Consider the following 25,911-nt stretch of genomic DNA (forward strand, 5'->3'; position numbering starts at 1 on the left):
AGATTACATTTTTCAAGGAATTTTTCCATTTCACCTAGGTTGTCTAGTTTTTTGGCGTACAGTTCTTCATAGTATTTTCTTACAATCTTTTGTATTTCTGCTGTTTGTTGTTACTTCTCCACCCTCATTTCTAATTTTATTTATTGGAGTCCTTTCTCTTTTTTTCTTGGTTAGTCTTGCAAAGTGTTCATCAATCTTGTTTACTTTTTCAAAGAACCAGCTCTTGGTTTCATTGATCCTCTGTATTGTTTTTTTAGTTTCTATGTCATTTATTTCTGCTCTGATCTTTATTATTTCCTTCCTTCTACTTTCTCTGGACTTTACATGCTGTTCTTTTTCTAGTTCTTTTAGTTGCAGAATTGTTTTTTGGGGGTTTTTTTGAGCTTTTTCTAGCTTTTTAAGGTATGCTTGTAATGCTATGAACTTCCCTCACAGGACTGCTTTTGCTGTGTGCCACCGATTTTGAGTTGTATGTTCATTTTCATTTGTTTGAAGGAAATTTTTTATTTCTTCTTTGATCTCATTGTTGACCTAGTCATTGTTTAATAATATGCTGTTTAGTTTCCAAGTGTTTGAGTGTTTTTCAGTTTTTCTATTGTAGTTGATTTCTAGTTTAATGCCATTATGGTCAGAGAAGATGCTTGATATGGTTTCAATCTTCTTAAATTTGTTGAGACTTATTTTATGCCCTAACATGTGGTCTATCCTAGAGAGTGTACCATGAGCACTTAAATGTATATTCTGCTGCTTTAGAGTTAAAGGTTCTGAAGATATCTATTAAATCCAGTTTATCTAGTGTATCCCTTAATTCTGTTGTTTCTTTGTTAATTTTCTCTCTTGAGGATCTATCCATTGATGTTAGTGGGGTATTGAAATCCCCTGCTATTATAGTATTGCTGTTGATCTCTCCCTTTATGTCCATCAAAGTCTGCTTTATATATTTATGTGCTCCTATATTAGGTGCATTTATATTTATAATGGTTATCTCTTCCTGTTGGACTGCTCCCTTTATCATTATGTAATGACCTTCTTTATCCGTTACTATAGTCTTTGTTTTAAAGTCTATTTTGTCAGCTATAAGTATTGCTACCCCAGCTTTTTTTCATTTCCATGAAATATTTTTTTCATCCTTTTACTTTCAGTCTATGTGTATCTTTTGTTTTGAGGTGCGTCTCCTATAGATAGCATATGTACAGGTCCTGTTTACTTATCCATTCAGCTACCATTTGTCTTTTGATTGGAGCATTTAATTCATTTACATGTAAGGTTATTATTGATATGTAATTTGTTTATTGCAATTTTATTCTTTAAAGTTACATTCCTCTTTTACTATATTCTTTTCCCTCTCCGTTTTTTTTTTTTACAACAGTCCCCTTATCATTTCTTGAAGCATTGGTTTGGTTTTAATAAATTCCTTGAGGTTTTTTTGTTTTTGTTTTCTTTTTTGTCTGGAAAACTTTGTATTTCTCCTTCAATTTTAGACGATAGCTTTGCTGGATAAAGAAGTCTTGGTTGTAGGCTCTTGTTCTTCATTACTTTGAATATGTCTTGCCATTCCCTTTTGGCCTCAAGTGTTTCTGTTGAGAAGTCTAATGTTATCCCTATGGGGGCTCCTTTCTAGGTGATAGCCTTTTTTGCTGTAGCAGCTTTTAATATTTTCTCTTTATCTCTTAGCTTTGGTATTTTAATTATGATGTGTCTTGGTGTAGATATTTTTGGGTTTCTCTTTAATGGAATTGTCTGTGCTTCTTGAACTTGTGTGACTTTTTCCTGCATGAATTTAGGGAAGTTTTCAGCTATGATTTCATTGAACAAGGTCTCTAACCCTTGTTCTTTCTCTTCTTCTGGAACCCCTATGATGCGGATGTTGTTTCTCTTCATGTTGTCACAGAGCTCTCTTAGAGTTTCCTCAGATTTTTTCAGTCTCTTCTTTTTGCTACTCCGCTTCCGTGCTTTCATTTATTTTGTCTTCTAAGTCACTGATTCAATCCTCTACTTCATCCAGCCTTTTAATTCCTTTCAATGTAGTCTTCGTTTCTGATATTGTATTTGTCATTTCTGTCTCGTTCTTCTCTATGATTTCCGTGTCCTTTTTGATGCTTTCAATTTCTTTACTGAAGTGTTCATTAAATCCATTCATTGTAGCTTTGAGATCTTTAAGCATCCTAAAAATCATTATTTTATACTCTGCATCTGGTAATTTGATTACTTCAAATTCGTCCAAGACTTTATCAGAGGATTTATCTTGTTGAAGCATATGACTTATGCTTCTCTGCCTACCCATTATTCTCTGTATGACTTACAGGTTTCTTCCAGCTGTGATCTCCTTACCTAGTATAGCCTCTTTGAAGTCTTGAGTTGTTTGTTTTCTTCTCAGTTTTCTTTACTCAGTGGTAATCTTGTTTACTGATATCAGCAGGGTGCTTATTTGGAGTTGTATCAAGGAATGTGGTGGGTGTAACCTGAGACTCTGAAGTCCTGATCTGCCAGCTGCTTTTTGGGGGCAGGGTGCTTTCTCCGTTTCAGTAGGGGGAGGTGTATCTCAGATCTCCATGGAAACCTGAGTTACTGCCCCTCCTCCCCACTTCCTGTTTTCAGCTGTGTCTAGTTGCTCTGATTAGAGCTGGAGAGCTTTCTGGAGGTGGGTCATCTGGAACCACTTTATGCTTGTACTTTCTTGAAGGTTCAACCACTCCTTCAGCTATGGCTGCCTCCACACTGGATGAGTCAGCTTCTCAGGTCATCCCATGCATTTCTCTGCCCGTCACCGTCAGTCTCTCTCTCCCCACTTTCCTTTTGGAAGACAAGCCAGCCATCTCAGCTCACCTCGTTCCCAGGTCCCCAGGCAAGTGGCTGTGAGTGATATTCTCTGCTCTTCTTGTAATGAGAGACCTTCTGGGCTCTCAGTCTCACTTCACCTTTGTTCCTGGAAGCAGGGGAGACCCACTGCACCTCGGCGCTCTCTACCAGGGTTGATGTGGCTTCTTCTTTGCTCCTTGGTTTTTTAGACCTGTTCTTTTAATCAAAAGTTGGTTTTTCACACTGATTGTTCCTAAATTAACTTGTAATCCAGTTTGGTGGTGTGAGCTGGGAGTTTGTGCATCTGCCTACTCTGCTGCCATCTTGGTCCCCTCAGCATTTAGTTATTCATAGTATTTTTCTACAATCCTTTGTTTTGTATTTCTGCTATGTCAGTTGTTACTTCTCTCTCATTTCTAATTTTATTTGAGTCCTCTCTCTTTTTTTCTTGGTGAGTCTGGTTAAAAGTTTATCAATTTTGTTTACCTTTTCAAAGAACCAGCTCTTGGTTTCATTGATCCTCTGTATTTTTTTTTAGTCTCTATGTCATTCATTTCCTCTCTGATCTTTATTATTTCCTTCCTTCTACTTCCTCTGGGCTTTATTTGCTGTTGTTTTTCTAGTCCTTTTAGATGCAGGGTTAAATAGATTATTTGAGCCTTTTCTTGCTTCTTAAGGTATGCCTATATTGCTATGAACTTCCCTCTCAGGACTGCTTTTGCTGTGACCCATAAATTTTCATATGTTGTATGTTCATTTTCATTTGTTTCAAGGAAATTTTTTATTTCTTCATTGATTTCATTGTTAACCCATTTGTTATTTAATAACATGCTATTTAGTTTCCAAGTGTTTGAGTGTTTTTCTATTATAGTTGACTTCTAGTTTCATGCCATTGTGATCCAAGAAGATGCTTGATATGATTTCCATCTTCTTAAATTTGTTGAGACTCGTTTTGTGCTCTAACATGTGGTCTATCCTAGAGAATATACCATGAGCACTTGAAAAGAATGTATATTCTACTGCTTTAGAGTGAAAGGTTCTGAAGATATCTATTAAATCCAGTTGATCTAGTGTGTTCTTTAAGGCTACTGTTTCTTTGTTAATTTTCTCTCTTGAGGATCTATCCATTGATGTTAGCGGGGTATTGAAATCCCCTACTATTATAGTATTGTTGTTGATCTCGCCCTTTGTGCCCATCAAAATCTGCTTTATGTATTAGGTGCTCCTATATTAGGTGCATATATATTTATAATGGTTATCTCTTCCTGTTGGACTGCTCCCTTTATCATTATGTAGTGACCTTTTTTATCCTTACTTTAGCCTTTCTTTTAAAGACTATTTTGTCTGATATAAGTATTGCTACTCCAGCTTTTTTTCATTTCCATTTGCTGAAATATTTTTTTCCATCCCTTTACTTTCAGTCTATGTGTATCTTTTGTTTTGAGGTGTGTCTCTTATAGACAGCATATGTATAGGTCCTGTTTTCTATTTTTTAAAAATTTTTTTTTTCTGAAGTTGGAAACAGGGAGGTAGTCAGACTCCCACATGCGCCCGACTGGGATACACCCGGCATGCCCACCAGGGGGCGATGCTCTGCCCATCTGGGGCGTTGCTCTGTTGCAAACAGAGCCATTCTAGCGTCTCAGGCAGAGGCCATGGAGCCATCCTCAGCGCCCAAGCCAACTTTTTGCTCCAATGGAGCCTTGGCTGTGGGAGGGGAAGAGAGAGACAAAGCGGAAGGAGAGGGGGAGGGGTGAAGAGGCAGATGGGCGCTTCTCCTGTGTGCCCTGGCTGGGAATCGAACCCAGGACTCCTGCACACCAGGCTGACGCTCTACCACTGAGCCAACCGGCCAGGGCTGGGTCCTGTTTTCTTATCCACGCAGCTACCCTATGTCTTTTGATTGGAGCATTTAATCTATTTACATTTGAAGTTATTATTGATATTTAGTTGTTTATTGCCATTTTATTCTTTAAATCTACATTCCTCTTTTACTAGATTCCCCCCCCCCCCCATTTGTCTGTTTATAGCAGGCCCCTTAACATTTCATGTAGCATTCGTTTGGTTGTAGTGAATTCCTTTAGTTTTTTGTGTTTTTTTTTTTTGTTTTTGTTTTTTTTTTTTGTCTGGGAATCTTTTTATTTCTCCTTCAATTTTAAATGATAGCCTTGCTGGAAAGAGAAGTCTTGGTTGTAGGCTCTTGTTCTGCATTACTTTGAATATTTCTTGCCACTCCTTTCTGGCCTCTAATGTTTCTGTTGAGAAGTCAAATGTCATCGTTATGCGAATTCCTCTGTAGGTAATATACTGTTTTTCTCTTATAGCTTTTAGTATTCTTTCTTTATCTCTTATTTTTTGTAATTTGATTTTGATGTGTCTTGGTGTTGGCCTTTTTGGGTTCATCCTTAATTGAACTCTCTGTGCTTCTTGAACTTATGTGACTTTTTCCTTCATCAATATAGGGAAGTTTTCAGCTATTATTTCTTTAATCAGATTTTTTATCCTTTGTTCTTTCTCTTCTCCTTCAGGAACCCCTATGATGCAGATGTTATTTCTCTTCATGTTGTCACAGAGCTCTCTTAGAGTTTCCTCAGACTTTTTGAGTCTTTTCTTTTTGCTGTTCTGCTTCTGTGCTTTCGCTTCTCTTGTCATCTAAATTGCTGATTCGATCCTCTGCTTCATTCATCCTGCTTTTAATTCCTTCCAGTGTGGTCTTCATTTCTATATTTTATTTGTCATTTCTGATTGATTCTTTTTTATTATTTCAATGTCCTTTTTTTATACTTGCTGTCTCTTTAGGTGCTTGTTATGTTCATCCATTATGCTCTAAGATCTGTGAGCATCCTAACAATTATTGTTTTAAACTCTGCATCAGGTAATTTGGTTATATCCGACTCATTCAAGTCCTATTCTGGGGATTTCTCTTGATTCATTTTGGTTGCATTTCTCTGCCTTCTCATTCTGTCTGTATATAAGAAGGGTGTGGCCACAGGAGTCCAATGGGTGTGGTCTGAGTTCCTTAGGTGTGGTCTGTCTGCAGGCCCTCCACCCCTCTGCCACTGCCTTGGGTGTTCTGCAGAGGCGTTGCTGGCACCAGCCCACTGCAGTGGTCACTGCGGTTTACACCTCTCCTCCACGGGCAGGACTGCGCTTGCACACTCAGCCGCAGGTATCAGCTGGTTTCCGGCTTTGCCTTGCTCCTGTGGGGCAGGACTGCAGGAGGAACCCTTTCACTGGCTAGCCCACAGACGCGGTTAGACAGCTTTTGTGTGCCCCTTCTGTTGCTGCCGCCCTCAGCCTCCACCTCCGCCAAGGGGACTATGCTTCTGCGTCCTGCCGCTACCCACCCTCCAGTGAGCCCTCAGCCGTGTGAGTAGGGGTGCTGCTGCTCAGACCCTAACACTCAATACTGTAGTCCCGAAAGCTCCCTCCTTCTAAGGGACTCTGCTCTGAGTGCCACGGGAGAGCTTGTTTGGCTGGTGTCCTGCTTCCCTTTGCTGGTATTGCTGGTTCCAGGAGAAATATTCACTTTAGATTTGGGGAGTGACTCAGTCCAGGGGTTAGAGTGGCTGTCTCTCAAAGTGTTTCTTCCTGTGCCTCCTAGATTACACTCTCTTCCAGCTGCTCCAGTCCTCTCTTCTCTCTCATCCCCTGGAGACCCAGGTGAGTAGTTGTGAAAGAGATTTTCTGCGTGATCACTTTAAGAAGAATCCTGGGTCTGAGAAATCTGTCTCTTTCTTGCAAACAGTATCCTGGCTTGTTTCGCAGCTAAATACCATCCATATGCTTCTTTTAGGCTCTGGGGCTGCAGGCTGGGGCCCTCCCCTCTCTGCTAAACTCACTTCCCACCACGTGAGTCCCTCCAGGCTGCTGTTTGCTCCAGGGAGCTGGGCAGCCCTCTCTGCGTTTCTGCTTTTCCTACCAGTCGCAGTGTGGCCTCTTCAGTGTTTTTTGGTTGAAGAGTCCTCTTAGTTTAGTCCAAAGTTGGTTTTTCCAGATTGTCCTTAAAATTAAGTTGTAATCCACTTTGGTTCTGGGGGGTGGAAGTTGGTACATCTGCCTATCCATTGCCATTTAGCCACACTCTAGATTATAAGTTTTAAAATATTAATGAAAAAATAATAATACCTGACAAAACACAATAAAACTGCTGTTTAAGATATTTCCATATTGTTTCTTGATTGGCATCCTCAATTACAATTTTTACCTATGGATGGAATGAATATTACTACGGGTGCTTAGAATACGCTGTTGTGCAGATGAACATTAAAAAAGAATAAGGAATGTAAATTTGACACCCACCTTAGAGAGAATCCTGATTACAAGTGCCATTTTAACAAACAGTTCACCGAAGTCAACAAAAAAGTAGGTATTAGTTCTGCTGAACCAGTGTGAACCGGCTGACTCCCACCACTGCTTTTATGCTAGGAGATGGAGCAGGACTTCATGGGTTGGGGGGGTTCTCACCTCTGGTCATTGACCCCACAGTTCAGGGCTCTTACCCTTGCTCTGGGATGCCCCTGGGCAAGAACACACATTAGCAGCTGGCCCAACTGCTCCCTCTGCAGCCTCTCCATGTGCACTGCACAGCCTGCTGCTCAGATCCTGCCTCTAGGCTCCCAGAACTGGCTTTCTCTGCTTTTCCTAAGCCCCTTGCCCATCGGGGTGGGGGTGGTATTTGTCCCTGGGGGCACAGGTGAGGCCCTGTTCTGGAGTTTGCATGGGCCTCGGTCAGATACTTCCTGGAGTCTTGCTGGCTGCAGCAGCTGTGTGCAAGCAAGGGAAGTCATGAGACCTGAGAAGGGATAAGTCTTCCACGCACACCCAGGGATTTTCAAGCACACCCGTGTACAGTCGTGTGTGTCTGCACACTGCACACCTGGGCTGCCTCAGCGTCTGCCTGTTGGGTGTGTGGGGATTTAGGCCCTTGAGAACTGGTCTCAGGACAATGAAGGCCACCTATAAACCAGTATTCGTGTACATGGTCATTTTTATTTGGAGTCCATTTAGAACCACTAAGTCACCAGGACTAGCTCCTCTGGTTTATGGCTGTAGTGCGTGGACAGCAGATCTCAAGGGTGTTGGGCTCTGGCCTGCCACCCCACCCAGTATGGCCACCAGTGGGGACACCCACCCGCTTCCCTAGAGACCCACGGGTACCCTAAAATGTCTCCTGAAGTCCTCCACTAGGACAACTACATAGGTTTTATTTTTATTTTTTTTTCTGAAGCTGGAAACGGGGAGGCAGTCAGACAGACTCCCGCATGCGCCCGACCGGGATCCACCTGGCACGCCCACCAGGGGGCGATGCTCTGCCCATCTGGGGCGTTGCTCTGTTGCGACCAGAGCCATTCTAGCACCTGAGGCAGAGACCATAGAGCCATCCTCAGCACCCCGGCCAACTTTGCTCCAATGGAGCCTTGGCTGCGGGAGGGGAAGAGAGAGAGGAAGGAGAGGGGGAGGGGTGGAGAAGCAGATGGGCACTTCTCCTGTGTGCCCTGGCCAGGAATTGAACCCGAGACTCCTGCACGCCAGGCCGACGCTCTACCACTGAGCCAAGTGGCTAGGGCCTTTTTAAAATTTTTTATTTTATTTTTTTATTTTTTTTCTTCATAGGTCTTAAAGATGCATTATGGCGGACAGCAGTGAGCAGGGAAAAACACATGGTCTCACCCACTGCCTGCACATGGGGCTCATTTGTGGACATGGTTCAGTCCTGTCCTGTCCCAGCTGCAACTCCTCCACATGGCCTCCACCCAGGGCTCAGCAGGAGGCAGTCTGGCAGGGAGCAGGGGCCTGGAGTCCTAGCATGTGCTCCCAGGCAGAGCTCAGCCAGTGTGGGTGTTGGGAAATCTCACCCTAGGTGCTGACTGTGGGGTCGGGGCCAGAACAGGACACTGCCATGGTTTGTGGGCCCCTCAAAGCACCTAGCACAGCCATGGCTGGGTCAACTCTGCACTGTTTGTGACAGTACACCTGGGGGCCTGGGGCATGCATACCTTCCCAGGGCAGTGAGTGCTGGAGGCAGTAGAGACAGAGCCCAGCCTGTCCCTGGTCTGATCTGAGGACTGTGCCCTGCATTAGGAGGCCAGGCCAGCTGGGGCTTGGGAGGGGGCAGAGCAGAAAAAAAGTTGACACCAGGCTTTCTGTTTTAAAGTTTTTAAAAAATACATCTTTGGCTTTCATTTATTTCTGGAGGATTACACGAAATGTGAATCACACAGGAAAGTGTCCCAGCCAGATACCCTCTCTGGGGTGCCGACTGCTGGTCCCTGCCCGGCACTGGGGGCTTCTCTGCTCACCCTGCTGCCTGGCTTCCTATCTGGCCATTTGTCCACCTGTCCGTGTGAGCTGCGCAGAGCCCTAGTTGGAGGAGGTCATGAAGCTGTTCTCAATGCAGAGGACGATGAAGGCATTGTGGCAGCTCGCAGCCTTCTGCTCCAACAGCCTGCCTGCCAGCAGCGAGGAGGCCTGGCCCGTGGCTGTTGCAGACTCAGTCCGCCATGTCTCGCAGTAGCTCTCAGTCAGCCGGCGCCCGCTGGGGTCTGAGCCGTGCCACACACTCTTCTGTGGCCTGTAGGACACATGGGATGTCAGACTCACTGGGACCCTGCTCCTTCCGGGATGGAGGCCACCCCAGCCAGAAAAGGGCTTAGACTGCAGCTGGATGTGGAGGTGGGAGTCAGGCCATCTCTAGTCACTAGGGATGCCCCCTTGGACCATACCCCATGCAACCACTGCTTTTGGGAGCACAGCTAGAGAGCAGGCTCTGTAATCCTGATGACTGATGCCCCAGGGCTGGGTGCTTCTCAGCAAGGGCAGGGCACATACTTGTCTCACACCAGGGCCACCTTTTAAGAGCATGAGCTAGGGGAACAGGCACCCTCACACTCAGCCAGCACAGGGATGTTGGTGTGAGGGCAATCTGACAACTTGCGCCAGTATTTGAAGTGCACACATCCTCCAATGGGAAATTCCACTCTGGGGAACTTCTAGGAGAAATCACTTGCTGTAATGTCCACATGACGGCAGGAGCTGGGTAATCCTGGCAGGGCCCTGGGGCATTGGCCACTGGCAGTCTCCCGGGCAGCAGCAGAGTGCCTGCCCAGGGAGCAGGCTCATGAGGGTGTTTCACACAACACACAAAGAATGCTCTGTATCACTAATCCTCTTCTGGATTTTGTGAGTTTTTAGCAGTGAGCACGTATCAGGTATAGCGTCAGACCAGGGGTGGATTTAATAGGCACACCAGGTGCGCGCCCTGGGCCCCAACTTATAAAGTGCCCCGCAAAACCCCAACCTGACACTTTTTTCTAATGTAAGGGGCCCAGTATTTTTTTCTGTGCCCGGGCCTCAACCGACCTTAATCTGCCTCTGGGTCAGACCAGAGACAGGGAGGTGCACCTGGATCTGGGTTCTATGAGATTTGGAGCCCCACCCCAGCAGCTGGCACCTACCAGGCAGGGTGCTGTAGCACGTCTCTGCCATCGAAGGAGAAGATGCGGGCCCCAGGCTTCAGCTGGCCCTGGGAGCCTGAGAATAAGGCCTCCCAGTTGGGAAACAGCTCCTCGTCCTGTGGAGGGAAGTAGGGGTAGGTGCCTTAGCAGACTAGGCACCTTCCCCAGCCTGGAACCCTGGTCTGGGGAGAGTCCACTGCCTGTGGTCCTAAAACAGTGCACTGGAGCATCTGGAAGGTAGGCACACGGTGATGGCGAAGAGCCATGAAATAAAGTCACATGAAGGATGCTGGCTCAGGCGCCTTCCTAGGTTCTCAGGGGCGTGACCAGCCCAGTGCTCCCCTTCACCCCAGCTCTGGGAACTGTACACACTGGGCAGTGCACCCACCCTGAGGTTGACGATAGGCACAGTGGCACGGTCAGCACGACGCACGATGCTGTAGAGGTCCTGCAGGCGTGATGACAGGAAGGCGCGGAAGGTGCCCGCCAGTCCCGCAGCACGTGCCTGCTGGAAGCACTGCAGGTCGGCGCCACGGATGCCTCGCAGGCCACCAGGTTGTGGCCCATTGAGTGCGACCAGGTGCAGCTGCAGGAGAGCCGTGATCAGCTGTGGTTAGCTGCCGGTGACATCAGGTAGCAGTCCTGGGCACTCCCTCCCCCCCCCCCCCCCCCGCCCCAGCCCTGCATAGATAATAGGGGTAAGTCTGAGCACAGGCTGGGCCTTAGGGGACTGAATGCACCCACCAGAGCCCTAGAGAACTAGCCTGGGGCCCCTCAGCCCAGGGAGGCAGAAACATTTGGTTTGTTGGGGGCCCAGAAAGCAACGCTGAGCCTGGGAACGGGCGGCAGTCAGCTTGAAGTGGCCACCCTCCCTGTCTGCCTCCTAAGCAAGTCCTTGTCCTCAGGCCTTGCCAGCCACATCTGTGGAAAGAGGCTCTGCGGGGTCTCTGTCTCCAGTGCTGTCATACACACCAGCCCAGCTTCTCCAGGACATATGCAGGGATTGGGCTCAGAGGCAGGCATCAGAGGGCAGTCCCTGGCCTGGAAAACCCTCCCTGAGGTTTTAGTCTGTGTACACCAAGTGTTTCAGCTCAGGAGCTAGTGGGCACGCGCCCCCTTGGGGTCACTCACCACAGGCTGGAAGTCCTGGTGGGTGTGGGCGGGAGTGCCGGTGGGGTGGGCTGGCCGGGGGTGCACATAGGAGCCGTGGTGAGGGACTCCAGGGTAGGGCTGGGGGTCCAGTAGGCGTGGGGGCCTGGCCAGGATGTCATCTGCCCGCCAGGGCCGTGCGGTGGAGGGGGGCAGTTCCCACCCAGGGTGCGGGTTACCCTCATGCCGCTGCACCAGCGGGGGCTGCAAGGCGGCCACTTCGTTGTCCTGCTGACCAAGGGGTAGACAGCACATGGTGCGGGGGCTCCTATACCTGTCAGCCCCACAGTGAAGCCCTGTGGTCCCCTTCAGGTTCTGCTCTCCTGCCTGGGCCAGAGCACCCCATTCATCTGTGTTCTTGGTTGGCAGAAGGCTGGACAGGAGTGGTGAGCTGAGGTGCCAGGCGGGAGCCAGGCCATCCTCTTTATGCCTAAATCAGGTTGATGGCCTTCTCCTCACACACTGCCAGCTCCATCACACTCAAGACTCCTCTTTGTTGTGGCCTGGGGGGCCCTCAAGTGACATCTCTTGACATTGAGGCCGCCTCCTCTCTATAGCTCAGACACTGGGCTGTGACAGCAGGGGCCCGTTCTCAGTTCCTCCAGCCTTTGTTCCATTCCCACCACAGAGAGGTGAGGAAACCTCCACTTTAAAACCCCAGCCCTGTGCCCCCACCTGATTTATGACTGTTACCTACGTATGCTTGTTACTTGGTACTTACTACCTGTTGGTAAACTATAATTACAGGTCATATAATGTATATATATTTATACAAAGTATTTGTATTTATGATAATTACACAGGAAGTTTCATGTAATCAATATATTGGCAAATCTATTATCTTTACTGTGCATCTCCCCCATATAACGTCAGATCCCAGGGGCATGGCTTTGCCTGTCCCACGCCCAGCTGTACCTCATGCCTGGAACAGTGCCCAGCCTACGGGAGCAACCATGACTATGTGCTGAATGAATGAATGAGAATGCACACGCTGGTCCTCACTCTAGGCCATTTGAGAAGTCATGATTTTTCAAAGGAGTCTACAGCATTGGGATGTAAACTTAAGTATTTTAATCCATTTTTCTACCCATTTCCCTCTTCCCTGTTTCCCTTCTGTCCATCGTCTATCCATCCTAGAAGGGTCTGTCTTCGTGCGTTGCACTCTAGATAAGGGATGACTAAGACTCAAATGAACAGTGGCTTTTGGCCTCAGAAGTCTGGGGAGATGATGGGCATGGACTGAAGGGCCTCATGGCCTGTGCGCCCCACCTCCCCAGTAGGGTGGCCCCAGGATCCTAAAGCACCAAGTGCTGTTCCAGAAACATGAAGCAGCACACCCCTCACACCTCCTGGTCATCCCCCAGGCTTGAAGACTCGCACCCAGGAGGCAGCGCACAGACCACCAGCACACCCCCCACACCTCCTGGCCATCCCCCAGGCTTGAAGACTTGTACTCGCAAGCTGACAGCTGGGGATGTGGCACTACTCACCGTCCCACGTGGGAGTGGCATCCGGGCCGCCAACTGGAAGAAAACACAGGGTCACTCCAGTGACCTGACAGATTGGCACCCACAACTGGCAGCCCTCCCAAGTCCTCTTGCCCAGCCGGACCCTCCCCCACCTCATGGAAGCTGGCATGGCTGCATCTAGTGCCCACCCAGTGCCTGGCACACTATATATTGAATATCTCCAAGCACTTTAAAGTGTGAGGGCTACTTCTCTGTAAACATAAAACTTCTAAAAAATTCTAACTTAAAAAAGGTAGCACGAGGAGCACTAGCTGTCACTTGTCCCTGTAGGGTGCCCACCTTAACAGGATGGTTCTGACCATGGCGGGGCTTGCTGTGGGTGCCACTTGTGACATGGGTCCCTGCTCTCACTTGTGGCCTCCCTTCCTCCTCCATGCAGCGCTCCCCACCTTGCACCCCATGAGTGAGGACAGGAGATAACCGTCCATGTACAGGGAAAGGCCATCCAGAGAACTCACCAGGACCTTCCGGAACCCATTCCGGACACGGACGTACAGCTCCTCCCTCTCAGCCACAAAGATGAGCCAGCCCTCTGGGACCTCGGGCACCTTGTCCAGCATGGTCTGGTACGTGGGCCAGATCCTCACCTGTTGGATGCCCAGGACAATGGGGTTCCACTGCACACAGAGGCAGCATCGGGCTCAAGGGGTGAGAGGTGGGGACAGGGATGGCAAGATGGTCCTGACGGGGTGGGATGTTTAGGGAACCACATTTGGATATTTCAGGGTACTGAAGTGGGGACATGGATGCTCCCAACAAAGGACAGTCCTTGAGACTTAATTAGGTTACTTCTCATAAGGCTGGCCCCTGAGAACACCCTGTGTAGGGTGGGTGGCTGAGGCTGCCCTCGGGATTAAGGAAGAGAGGGACTTGGCACGAAGTGCCCAGTTACCCTTGAGCCCTGTGAATCCCTGGGCCACCAGACTCAGCACAGTGGTCCTGGCCGCTGGGACCTACTCCATGGCTGTCCTCCTCCCCCGCCCATCTCAGTCCTGAACCCCAGGCACCCACTTCTGCTTCAGAAACCACATTTTAGGGTTTGTGTCTGCCCTGGGACAGGGCCAGCCTCAGCACCAAGGTCCCTGTGGGGTCCACCCAGGATTCCTCTGAAGCAGCCGCCCCCCCACAGGCCTCCAGAGGGAAGGGTGGCTGGGCAGGCAGCTGGGCAGTAAGGGTCAGGGGCAGGAGGATGCTTACCCCTGAGGAAGTGCCCATAGTCCCGGGGGGTCCTGGGGGCCCAGGCGGGCCTGGGGGGCCAGGAACACTGATAGCTACAAGAAAGAAACCAGAGGTGGACACATGCCAGCCCCAGCTGTATGAGACTAGGGCCCAGACACTCCCCTTGCCAAACTTACTCTGCCTATAAGGGCCAGGAAAGGAAGGGGGTCCTGGAGGTCCTGGGGGCCCAGGAGGCCCCTGGCGCCCTTCGTAGCCAATGCCAGGGGGTCCCTGAGGTCCAGGTGGGCCAGGCGGGCCCCTGATGCTCTCTCCTTTGGGACCCTAGGGCAGACAAGACATGTGGCATTGTCAGCTTGGTCGCCATGCCAAGGGCATTTAAGTTTGAAGAGCTGGGCTACATCTGTCAAGAGCCTCTATAGGGATCACAGCCTCTGAACTGTCACTTCCCTGCCCATGCCCCAGAGCCTTGGAGAACCTCCAAACCACACCCCCTGTCCCTTCAGCTAGGGTGTGATCCCAGCAAGTGGACCAAAGCAGCCACTGAACAGAGATGTAGCTCCCGAGGGCCCTCACTGCCTATCTGTCCCCTCGGCAGAAGCTGGGCACACTATTTCCTGGAATCTTTTGGGGGAGATGGTCTCTCTGAGGGGACTTGGTGAGGTCCTGAGCCGAGCCAGAGGCACAGCACCAGCAAGAGAGTAGGCATGAGAGTTGGATAAGGGCCCTACCCTGTCCTCTCTTCCCTGGTTGGATATTGGAGATATCCCCAGGGTCAGTGTGCCCACCCTAGGTTGGGGGTCAGTGACTAGACACTCACCACGCCTGATGCATGCCCCCCATAGGGTTGGAACCAGGATGAACGTGCTCGAAGCCCAGCCTGCAGGGCACAGCCTGTGGGCCTCATCATGTGTTGGTGCCAGACTGGCTCTGCCCTCGGCTCCTGGCCTCAGGGGCCTCTGGAAAAACAGGCTCTGGCACAGGCCTGGGTCTGTGTGTGGGCACCTGCAGGGTGGCCTAGGGCACAGACTTACCGGAATCCCAGGGTAGCCTGGTGGTCCAGGGGGTCCAGGCACACTCGAGCCGAAGAATCCGCCACCCCCAGACTCGCCCCTTTCTCCTTTCTGCCCAGGGTCCCCTTGGTCACCTTTCTCCCCCTATGAATAGAAGTACTTGTTTGAGACAGGCCAGCTCTCATTGCTGGTGTGGGGAGAGGCAGGTGCTGACCCCCACAGGCTTGCCAGGCCTTCTGCTCCATCTGAGTGAGTCTCCACAAAACCAAGCCAGCATCCCACGTGGGGGCCCAGCAAAGAGAAGGGCCTGGCAGGGCAGTGGTCTGAGGAGAGCTCAGCAAAGGAATAAGGGGTGTCACCCACCTTCATTTCAGCCTCCAGCTGAAGGAGGTCGAACGGGAACTGGCCTATAAGAGATTTTGGGTGGGGCCTCAGTGAGGTGTCGGTACAACATCTTTCATTTATAACCCCTCACACCCATCTATACCTTCTTTCATTTCTTTCTATAAAATCCTTCATTTCTGTTTAGAGATCCTTTGCCTATTTCGTTACACTTACTCCCAGTTACTTGATTTTTTATTTTGGATATTTTTGTTAATGGTGCCTTTTTTTCCCTTTCAGTTTTATTGATGTAACTGACATCCAGCACTGTCGACGTCTGTGAAGAGCAGAGTGACTCAACTTAGATATGCTGTGAAATGGTTACCACAGGAAGTTTACTTACCATCCATCATCTCATATGGATGCAAAAAGAAAAGAAAAACACATTTTTTCCCTTTGATAAGAATTTTGGGGACCTAGTCTCTTAGCACTCACCAAGTACACCAGAGGCCAGTATTAACCGTAGTCACCATGCTGCACATTACATCCCCAGGATTTATTTATGTTGTAACTGGAGGTTGGTACCTTTTGACCCCTTCATCCAACTCTCCGTCCCTCCACCCACACCTCCGGCAATGACCAACCTGATATCTTTCTGAATGGTACCTTTTCAAAATTTCATGTCGCTTAGGACTGGTCACTGATTTTGTAAACTGCCCTCATGACGTTGGTGAATTTACTTACAATTCTAACAGTTTATCTGTAGCTCCTTTGGGGTTGTTGATGATCAAAAATGTGTTGTCTATGAAAATGGCAGGTTTATTTCTTCCTTTCCAAAATGTGTACCATGGGTTCTCTCCCTGCCCCTCTCCTGGCCAGGCCCTGCGCTCCCACTGAGGATGGCGGGTGTCGGTCCCCAGAGTCCCCAGGGACACTCCACCCGGTAGCAGGCTAGCTCCTTTCCCAACGTCATGCTGCACTGCACCTCCCTCGTCAGTCATACGAGGGGCACTCAACACCCAAGGTGGGCCAGCTCACGTGCTGTCACCACTGGGCTTCCTGTCCTGGATCCTTCTCATTGCATGGGGGGGTCCCCGCTGCTCCAGGGTCATGGTGGATGCAGAGTGAGGGCCGCACGCGAGCCCCCGTGCACCCGCTCCCTTCAGTGCCGGCATCCTCATCCATCTGCTCTGGGAGTTTTCTAGCCTCTGTTGCAGTTTCTCTGTATCTGGGCACTCTTCCAGCTACAGCTTCGGTGTAGACACCGTGCTTGCTTCCACTGTCATCGGAGAATACACCGTGCATGAGGTCACCTCTTTCCAGCGTGCAGACTTGCTTTCACCTGGCATGGGCCCCCGTGTGAATAGGCGGTGTCTTCCATGTTGGTGCCAGTACCAGTGGTCCAGGTTGTCTCCTGTTAAGATCCTCCACCTCCTGACTAACCTGTCCTTTCTCTGCCTGTCCCATCACTTACTGAGAGTGGGGTTAAAATTTCCTGGGTTTCATGTTTTTCCTTTTAGTTCTGTTAATTTTTGCTTTTTATATCTTGAAGCTATGTTGTTAAGTGCAGACCTATTTGGACTTGCTGTATTTTCCTTTCGTTTGGTGGGTTTGCTTTTATCATCACAAATGTCTTATTTCTGGCAATGTTTCTGCCTTTAGATGCACCGTCTGACTTCTCACACGCACATGTGCTTTCACACCCTACATTAGGGAGTCTCTTGTAAGCAGTTTTGTTTTTATTCCACTGAACATTTTTAGCCTGTTTGTTTTGAATGCAGTTACTGATGAAGTTGGCTTTAAATTAACATTTTACTCTATTTTCTATTTGTTCTACCTGTTCTGTGCTCCTTATTCCCTCCTTTCTTGTCTTTTGAACCAAGCTTTCTATGTTGGTCTTCTTTTCCGTTGGTTATTAACTACACATCCCTTTTCCATTCTTGGCTCATCCCTGAGGGGATGGTGCACCCTGGACACTTGGGATGTCAAGTGCCTGCGGGAGGCCTGTGCCTGTGGGAGGCCTTCTGGGCTTCCTGGGCAGGGCCTGTCTCAGAGCCCTGACCCCTGCCGCACTGCCGGAGGGGCCCCAGGGTCCCACTGCCCTCCATCTGTGTCACAGCAGCAGCACTTTCTTCTCCCCACAGGGCCCCTCACCATCTCCATTGGAGATACCAGGTCTTCTCTGGGTGGCAGCCCTGCTCTTCAGCGGGTGGGGTGATGGGACATCCTACTTGGCCATTACCTTGGCCCCACTGTCCTTGTCACCCCCTGGGCCCTGTGGGAGTAATGGGGGCAAGCAGTCCAGCCCCAGCCCCGCAGGTCCTGTCAGGGCCCTGCCAGCCAGGAAGGGGGTTCCTTCCTCCCGGAGGGTGGGAGAGTAACCACAAGCATAGCCCCTCAGCCCAGGGCCAGCCAGAGCACTCTCACCTGGTGGTCCGGGCAGGCCTACTTCTCCTTTGTCACCTTTTGGTCCAGGAGGCCCCTGGTGCCCTAGAGGGACAAAGACGCCAGTGCCCATTATCAAGTCTGTGACAGAAACATGCTCTTCTGAGCTGACTCTAAATTATGAACAGCAAGTGGGTGGGCACTCCCATCCAGGATCATCCCCAGGGAATTCATGCTGCCTCAGAGACAGCTGAGCAGAAAACGCCAAGTCCTGGAGCATCCAGCACCCCTGAGGGGCCTCCTGCACCCAGCTCTCCCAGGGGCACTAGGAGCCCTCACCTGGCAACCCTGGAGCTCCAGCAGGGCCAGACTCCACAAACGCCTGCAAAGAACGTGCCAAAGGTGGTCAATGAGGGAAATGCTCTGAAAACCAAGGCCACCCACCCAGAGGTCTCTTCAAGACCACAGCCACCCGCATCCCGAGACAGGGGTACAGGGAAGGGAAGAGAGAGACATAGGGTTTGGAATCAGGAGCCCTGATCATGACACGAGGAGTCCCTTGTGAGTTTACTTCATGTCTCTGAGCCTCATGAAATGGGGATGTCCACCCTACAAAGGACCATGGGGCTTGGTGCTGAGGTGCCCAGATCCAGAGAGCCCTCCCAGCTCCTGGCCTGCACTTCCCTTAGGGGCTTATCCTCTAATCGACTATGGCTTCCGAAGCAGGCAGCCCAGCTCCCGCTCCCCGGCTCCCTCCCAGATGTGCCCCACCCGCCCCACACAGAAGCTATGGCTTAGGCTGCCTCTCCCTGGGCTTGGTGAGGGTGGCAGTAGAGAGGCAGGAGCAACCAGGGACTCTGTCTAAGGAATGGGGAGGGGAGATTGGGTGCTGGGCGACTTACATTGCTGTCATAGACAGGGGTCCCAGGAAGTCCTGGGGGCCCTGGAGGCCCTGGGGGGCCAGGCGGACCCTGTGTGGGGGAAACAGGAAGTTCTGGTCAGTCATGCTCACAGCAAGGCTATGGATACTGGCCACGGTGGCAGATATGGGCAGCAGCATTTCTGAAAGTCACCCTGGTCACTCCCTAAGCCACTGAGTGTGGCCAAGGAAGGAGGGGTTGGAAACAGAATAGATGTGGGATGCACCAACCAGGGATACATGCACAGCCATTTCCTATCCACCTTTAACACTCAACAGGGTGAAAAAAATTCAAGAGCCTCTCTCCCTTACTGACAAGCGTGACCTATTGTTGCTATCTGTTCTTGATTTTCCAGAACAGCCCTGTTTTCGTCCACAAGAGGGAAGGATGCCTTCATGAAGAATCAGCAGCAAAGGAAAATTCAGAAGAGCAGATTGCCTGGAACACTAAGCTCAGGACCACCGTCCCTGCCAGGCTGGGCTCACAAGTGCTCGGAGCCAGGACCAGGGAGAATGCAGGAGGGACCCTGGGCTGAGATTCAGGGTGGGTAGAAGACATGACTACAAATGCCTTACCCTGCAGATATTACTGAAATAAAACCTTTGGCTCAAAAGATGGCAGAGTTACTGCAAGTTATAACATGGCATGGAGTGAAGAGAAGCATGTAGCTCAGAACCCATGCCAACCCAGACACCCCTTTCAAGAAGGGGCATCTGTGGGCTGGGGCTGCATGTGCATGTGTGGGCATGTGAATGTGTGTGTTGTCCACCTGTATGAATGTGCATGGGGTCTGCGCATCAGAGGACAACCACCGAATGGTCACACCACAGGGCCCCTGAGAAGCAGCCTCCCGAGATGACCCTGGGGATCCAAGACTTTCCAGCCAGGCCATTCCGGGTGCTGGGCTTCCCCAGGTGTGCCTGGTCCACCCCTTGCAAGAAACTCACCCTTGCACCAAATCCGATGCTGGCATCTCCAGGCTCCCCTTTTTCCCCTTTGAATCCATTCATCCCAGGACGACCCTAGGGAGCAAGGTGGGGGAAACTGTTGGGTGTTGTCCAAAACCTTGGCCTTAGCCACTATCTCAGTCCCCACCAGGGCAGACCTAGCCCACCCCCAGCCTCATACCACCCCAGCCCTCAGGCCTGGTGGGCTGAGCCCAAGTAGCTCCTATCCCCACCTAGGGCCTCCTGGGGATGTCGGCCCCTCCATGGTCCATGCTGCTCATGAGCAGGGCCGAGACTCCTCGCCCATGTCCCAAAGAGACCTGTGTTCAGGCAGGGGCCACCCTTGGGGGAGGACTGTACAAAGGATGACAGTCCATCCCCTAGGGTCTCATTGCCCCTGTTGGCCTGGGCCTCTCTCTGCCTACTCTCCTCACACAGCAAGAGACCCCCAGCCCTTACCGGTCGTCCAGGGAAGCCAATCTCTCCCTTGTGCCCAGGCCGTCCATATGGACCCTATGGAGAGAAGCAGCCACATTTCAGGTGAGCAGAGATAGACTCTGCAGTGGTCTCCCACCAGCCCGGCCTGAGCTTTAAACGTGAAGCTGGGATGTAAACTGGCCACTCGTGCTGCTTAGCAGGCAGGCAGTGACAGGTGCCTTTCAGAGCACCACACACGTGTACAGGTCAAGGAAGTGTGGGCCTACTCACCGGTGGTCCGCGGAAGCCGGGTTCTCCCTGAATGGAAACCAGAAGCACTGTTAGGTGGCCACAGGTCACCTGGGCATCCCCAAGGGGTCCCTGTGCCCATCTGGATGCTCTCTGGGCAGCTGACCACAAGGGAAGGAAACAGCGGCAGAGAGAAGGTGCTAGAGTGGAGTTTCTCTCCTAGGGTGCATGGATGGGACACACCTTGGGGTGTGAAAGCCTGGGGGCTACCCTGTACGTAGTGTCCTGATTAAGAGTCACCAAGCCCAGACCTCAGTTACGATGCCAGGTGGGGCTGGCAGAGTTTTCTCTGGCCTGGAGTCCAAGATCCCATGGCTCATCCCCAACAATTGTGGGGGCTTTGGGACCCCCTATAGGCCTGTACCCACAGCCACATGAATTGGGAACAGCTACACACTATGATCCACCCACGGGCCTGCCTGGAGGGTCACCTGCTAGGGGCAGGGGACTGAAGGCACGGGCCCCTCAAGGAGGCTGCTTCTGACCTCAGCCATGCCCTGCTCCCTCCTGAAGAAGGGTCAGGACCTCAGCCCCAGCCACAGTCCCAGGGCTGAGGGGTAGCCAGACAGCAGAATGGGGCAGCTCTCCCCAGGCAAAGCTAGGGACTCCATTTCTGGTAGGTGAGGCCAGGTCAAGGAGCGCAGAGCTATGGTCCTGAGTGTCCCCAGCCTCTGTGCAGAGCTGGCTCAACTGACAGGGACAGGCTGCGACCAAGGGCTAGCTGGGCTGGGCCCATCCGGGCATGCAGGCTTGGGGGCCTTGAGGACCCTCCCCATGTGTTTGTGAGAGAGGAACAGACAGGGAAGGGCAGGGGGACCAGGCTGTGGAAGTTTCCAGAACCCTGCCCAGGAGGCTTTTGTGTATGGCCAGGAGCTAGCCCCTCTCAGGAAGACAACCCCCACCCAACGCTGGCTCCGCGGCCCCTAAAACCCCGCCCCTCAGCCTGTACAAGGAGTGAAAAGCCAGGCGCAGGTGGTTGTCTCACTTTGGCTCCTTTCTGGGTGGGAGCCAGCACTCCGCCGTCGGGGCTGAAGATTGTGCCCGGCTCACCCTTCTCGCCCTAGAACAGCAAGCAGCATGGTTAGGGAGGCCAACTCCAGGGGAGAGGGTCCTCATACCCACCACAGCAAAGTCCCAACTCGGGCATCCACACCAACAGTCCAGAACCAGTGCACGTGAGTGGGCCTCCCTTTCTGGGGGCTCTGGTTGGGTGTCTTAGTGGGTCCACCATGGGTCACAGTAAAGTGAGGGGAGCAATGGTGTCAGAATCTGTCACAGGCTTTAGGTGGGCTGTGGGGGCTCCCAGGTCCCCCCCAGAAAGTGATCACCTGGGTAAACTGGGACTGCCCCTTAGAGTCACAGATGGGGTTGTTCCTGAGAAGATGGTGCCAAGCCCCTCACCTTGGGGCCTGGGAGGCCCTGCTGGCCTCTGGTGCCTTCGTCTCCCTTTGGCCCAGCAGGTCCCTGCAGAGAGACAGGCAAGAATGAGGGCCCACATGAGCGACTCAGTCCCCATGATGACCACTCACACTCTCTCCCAGCATAGCTGCCCAGGATGCGCCTGCTCCACCTTTCCCGAGACCCCGGTGCTAAAATGCGGGGGCTTCTGCTAAGGGGTCAGGAAGTTCCTCAACCTTGCAGGTGCCCACTGGGCAATGGGAGGGGCTGAGGCTACTTACGGGGAGGCCCGCATATCCTGGCTGGCCCTGGGGGAGAGAGCAACAACGTCACTGGGGGAAGGGGATGGACTGGCACCACGCAGCCAGACAGTCCAGGCAGGACCTTGACGCTCCAGACCTTCCAAGGCACATACATACCTTGACTCCATGGGACATGGCCACTGCTCTCTGTCACCAAGGTGGCAGACATGCAAAATCACAAAAAGAAAACCATATTTACAATTAAAATTCCACTCTCATTTCATCACTGTCACAAGACCAACAGAAAACCAGAAATTAAACATGGGACTAAAATTTGTTTTTAACAGTCCTTCTGGCTTGTGTCTCAAGGTCCCTCAGATGAGAAGTGAAGCTGCTCTTGGGAGCCTGCCTCCTGAACCACAGACCCATCCGTGACCCTGGGACCAGTGCCCCGCCTCCTTGTGCTGTGCATTGGGGGCCAGAAGGGACACCTCAGCATCTGAAGGGGTGACACTCTGACAAGTGGGATATGTTGTCAACAGTGTAGCTTGGGAAGGCCTTCCTTTGACAGTGAGAAACCCCACAGAAACAAGGCTGGAAACGCCAAAATCTTTGGGCGTCACCTGACCAACATCCTCCCAGCCTACATTGAATCAGAGCATGGCCCCCAGCAGCCAACCTTGCCCTGGCTGTAACCCGCACTGGGGGTCCAGGCAGAGCACACGTCCACCCATGCAGTGTCCTTACATCCTGCTCTGACATGTAGATGATAGGCCCTGGGATTCCGGGAGGTCCGGGAGGGCCTGGCACCCCCACGCCATCCTTCCCTGGGTCACCCTGAAAGAAGAAACCCATGTCCAGTACTCGGGTTGCTTGTAGCGGAAGAATTATTACAGTGGCTCTGGCTGGGACCCCAAAGCCTACCCAGGACTTGGGAGGGGTGCCCAGCATCCACAGGGTGTGAGGAGGTACCCTGAGAGCCCCTCATACTTGAGGGTCTTCACTCCAATTCTCCAAGACCACGTGGAACAAAGACAGCACCCCCCCAAGGTCGCCATGCACTTAGCACCCCACCTGTGCACCCAAGTCCTCCCCCCCACTTACTTTCTCTCCCTGGTTCCCTTTTTCTCCTTTTGGTCCCTGCAGAGATAGGAAGGAAATGTTTCATCATAAACAGAGCACATGCCCCTACCCACCCCTGGCACCCCAGACTGGTGGGACCCACTTTGAATGAAGGTATGGAGAGTTCTCCTCTCACTGAACAATGGAGTTGGGGGAAGGAGGGAAGGAAATATGAGCCAGGCAACCACAGGAAACTCCCTCAGGCAGCCTTGGCTCTGGACTCATCCCATGGAGTAGGGTCTCAGGGCCCCTTGGCACACAGAGAACTAAGTTAGGGGACTGTCAGAAAGACACATTGGGGTGCTGGCTCTCACCCTCAGTGTGTCACCCCACCCCCAGCAGCCCTGGGGAGTCACCTACTTGGGCTCCAGCCACACCGTCTCTGCCAGGGAGACCAGGAAACCCGGGAGGTCCATCTGCACCGACATCTCCCTACAAAGGACACAAGGAGAGGACCATGTGTCTGACATGGCCCAGTGAGCCAGTGCTGGGGAGGTGACAGGCCAAGACTCACACCCAGGAACGACTCAGCCTCCTTGAAGCACTCAGAGGTCGAGGCGGGCAGGACAGGGTTGGCCATCTGGGGTTGAGGGAGGGTTAGAGGACTTGTGTGGCACCCATGACTTCTGTAGCAGAGCCAGGAAGAAGCAGGGAAACCTGGGTAGGGGTGTGCCTGGGGGTGAGCACCCTTGGGACAAGTAGGTCTTACGTTCTAAGGAATAAAGTCAGAGTCGAGATGGCACAAGGACAAACCAGGGGAGAGTGGAGAATGGCCTGGAGGGTGGCCCTGCAGACTCACTGTTACTGAGGCTCTGAGGGGACTGGGCCAACAGGGCCAAGGGGGAATACCCAGCCAAGCCTTCTGGCCTCAAGCTTAAGGACCCCTCCCTGCCCCCAGACCAGGCCTAATAAAATTGCCAATTTCCTTACCTTGGTTCCTGGTGACCCAGGTGTTCCAGGATCCCCCTAAAGTGGGTGAAGAGACTCTGAGTGCAATGCCAAAGTTGGGCTGGCTCAACACATGGCAGCATCCACCCATCCCCAAAGAAAGGCAGGAAAGGGCTAGTTATTCAGGCGGCCTCGCACACTGCTTCCCTTCCCCCAGCTCAGAGCTGAGCATCGTAGGGACTGAGCAATGGCCTGTACGGCTGGGGTCAGCCACATGCTGAGGGCACACCATCATTATCATTCCCAGAGGACTTCATTTTTTACAATTTTAGAAAGCTAATAAGTATGTACTTCTAAAACCTCAACTTTTGAAATGTCACAAAGTTTTGTAAGTCAAACAAAACATTCTAAAAGGAAGAGAGAGATGAAACAGCAGAGGTGGATTCCACAGTGGGCCCTGTGTACTCCAGTATCCATGTGGGGGGAAATAGGAGCATAGAACGGCCTGAGGGGGATCCCTCCTGGGGGTTCCTCCTGCCTTCACCACCCATGGGGAAGGGAGGAGGTGACCTCCAGTGACAGGGAGGAGAGCAGAGAGCAAGCAGGGAGAAGAAAAGATGAGATGGGGGTGGTCCGAGAGAAGCTCCCAGGGTGTGCAGGGTGCCACCTGCTGTCCTGGAGGCTGTAAGGGTTCCTTCCAGAAGCTCCTCTTTCTCCCTAAGTCAGCACTTCAGATGCATGAGGCCAGGGATCTCAAGTCACCCAGCTTTAGGATGATGGGCCAGACCCCCACCCCCACTCTTTCCACCCACATGCAGGCTGTGGGTAGGAGTACGTGACTATTGTCCTCATTAACTCCCATGGTAAAGGGGGGACAGGAAGCAGTAACTAACTCCTGGCTGGGGGTAGGTGTGGCAGGGGTGCTCACTATTTAATCTTACACTGACCTTGACTCCAGGCCTGCCGGGTGGTCCCTGTGAGGCAGAGAAGAAAGAGACTGTTAGAGCTTGGTCTGGCTGGGAGACTTCACCCTCCCACAAGAAAACAAGCCCTTGTCAGAACTGCCAGCTCCTACTGAGACAGAAAAAAACTGAGTCGGTCAACAGGAGCCAGCACCCCTCCCCTGAAATCCCACTGAGAGGGTGGTTTGTCCTTGATACCATCTAGAGCCTCACAGACATGACACACTAACTGCAGTGGATGTGCCAGTGCCCAAGCCAGCCCCGAGCCAGCCCACCTGGGTGATCAGCTCAGATCACCCCAAAACAAATAAATTTTCATTTTATTTAACTAAAAATAAGTGCATCTGAACAGATGGAATGCTGCCATCTAGCTGGTTTAGCCTCGCTGTGACCCCCGAGGGTCTCCATCACCTCAACTCACCTCTGAGGCCTGAAACAGTCCCACCGACCCCTCCTGAGGTCCCGGGGCATTGGAGCTGTGGAAGTGGGCCTGAAAGCCTGAGAGAGGGGACCTAGGCCTCCAGGTCTCACTGACTCTGCCCTCGAGATCCTCCCCACCTTTGTGTCACAGCAACGACTCTGTCACCTCTGGTTCACGCCTCACCTGATGCTGCAGCAGCTAACTGCTACTGACAAGAACTAGTACATATAAAGAAAGGTACTGAGTTGCGATGGTACAGCCATCTGAGCTGACTATGGACTTAGTCTCTGTCCCAGTAGAAATTCTTGTTGATGTTGTTCAAAATGGAAAACTCGTCCAGCTGCTCCCTCCAGCCAGCTGAGGCTTCCAAGGCGCCAAGCAGAACTCAGTGACAGATGTCCCAGAAAGATGCATCTTTCAGGGTTCATTCCACCCACGTTCATTCATCTCGACCAC

At 51.4% G+C, this 25,911-nt stretch overlaps 2 protein-coding genes across 5 annotated transcripts in view; one reads left to right on the forward strand and one right to left on the reverse strand.

Annotated features, from left to right (window-relative positions):
• The window catches only part of SLC19A1 (solute carrier family 19 member 1), a 45,568-nt gene extending 26,206 nt beyond the window's left edge, over nucleotides 1-19,362 (forward strand). For both annotated transcript variants that reach the window (XM_066370010.1, XM_066370011.1), the window contains exon 6: nucleotides 19,105-19,362. In XM_066370010.1, the coding sequence (XP_066226107.1) occupies nucleotides 19,105-19,284 (180 nt within the window). In that variant the 3' untranslated portion in view covers nucleotides 19,285-19,362. The remainder of the gene's footprint in view (nucleotides 1-19,104) is intronic.
• The window catches only part of COL18A1 (collagen type XVIII alpha 1 chain), a 93,463-nt gene continuing 76,494 nt past the window's right edge, over nucleotides 8,943-25,911 (reverse strand). For 2 of the 3 annotated variants that reach the window (XM_066370001.1, XM_066370000.1), the window contains 25 exons: nucleotides 25,020-25,046; nucleotides 24,115-24,150; nucleotides 23,545-23,616; nucleotides 23,167-23,202; nucleotides 22,810-22,899; nucleotides 22,240-22,269; nucleotides 22,102-22,128; nucleotides 21,824-21,886; nucleotides 21,408-21,482; nucleotides 20,405-20,431; nucleotides 20,156-20,209; nucleotides 19,697-19,771; nucleotides 18,732-18,800; nucleotides 18,169-18,211; nucleotides 17,872-17,934; nucleotides 15,487-15,530; nucleotides 15,145-15,267; nucleotides 14,290-14,434; nucleotides 14,132-14,205; nucleotides 13,393-13,521; nucleotides 12,896-12,928; nucleotides 11,388-11,636; nucleotides 10,645-10,842; nucleotides 10,257-10,372; nucleotides 8,943-9,373 (listed from right to left, as the gene is read on the reverse strand). In XM_066370001.1, the coding sequence (XP_066226098.1) occupies nucleotides 9,163-9,373; nucleotides 10,257-10,372; nucleotides 10,645-10,842; nucleotides 11,388-11,636; nucleotides 12,896-12,928; nucleotides 13,393-13,521; nucleotides 14,132-14,205; nucleotides 14,290-14,434; nucleotides 15,145-15,267; nucleotides 15,487-15,530; nucleotides 17,872-17,934; nucleotides 18,169-18,211; nucleotides 18,732-18,800; nucleotides 19,697-19,771; nucleotides 20,156-20,209; nucleotides 20,405-20,431; nucleotides 21,408-21,482; nucleotides 21,824-21,886; nucleotides 22,102-22,128; nucleotides 22,240-22,269; nucleotides 22,810-22,899; nucleotides 23,167-23,202; nucleotides 23,545-23,616; nucleotides 24,115-24,150; nucleotides 25,020-25,046 (2,109 nt within the window). In that variant the 3' untranslated portion in view covers nucleotides 8,943-9,162. The remainder of the gene's footprint in view (nucleotides 9,374-10,256; nucleotides 10,373-10,644; nucleotides 10,843-11,387; nucleotides 11,637-12,895; nucleotides 12,929-13,392; nucleotides 13,522-14,131; nucleotides 14,206-14,289; nucleotides 14,435-15,144; nucleotides 15,268-15,486; nucleotides 15,531-17,871; nucleotides 17,935-18,168; nucleotides 18,212-18,731; nucleotides 18,801-19,696; nucleotides 19,772-20,155; nucleotides 20,210-20,404; nucleotides 20,432-21,407; nucleotides 21,483-21,823; nucleotides 21,887-22,101; nucleotides 22,129-22,239; nucleotides 22,270-22,809; nucleotides 22,900-23,166; nucleotides 23,203-23,544; nucleotides 23,617-24,114; nucleotides 24,151-25,019; nucleotides 25,047-25,911) is intronic. The other variant, XM_066369999.1, reaches the window with a different exon arrangement.

Source organism: Saccopteryx leptura, chromosome 2, assembly GCF_036850995.1.
Source record: "Saccopteryx leptura isolate mSacLep1 chromosome 2, mSacLep1_pri_phased_curated, whole genome shotgun sequence".
Classification (NCBI taxonomy): Eukaryota; Metazoa; Chordata; class Mammalia; order Chiroptera; family Emballonuridae; genus Saccopteryx; species Saccopteryx leptura.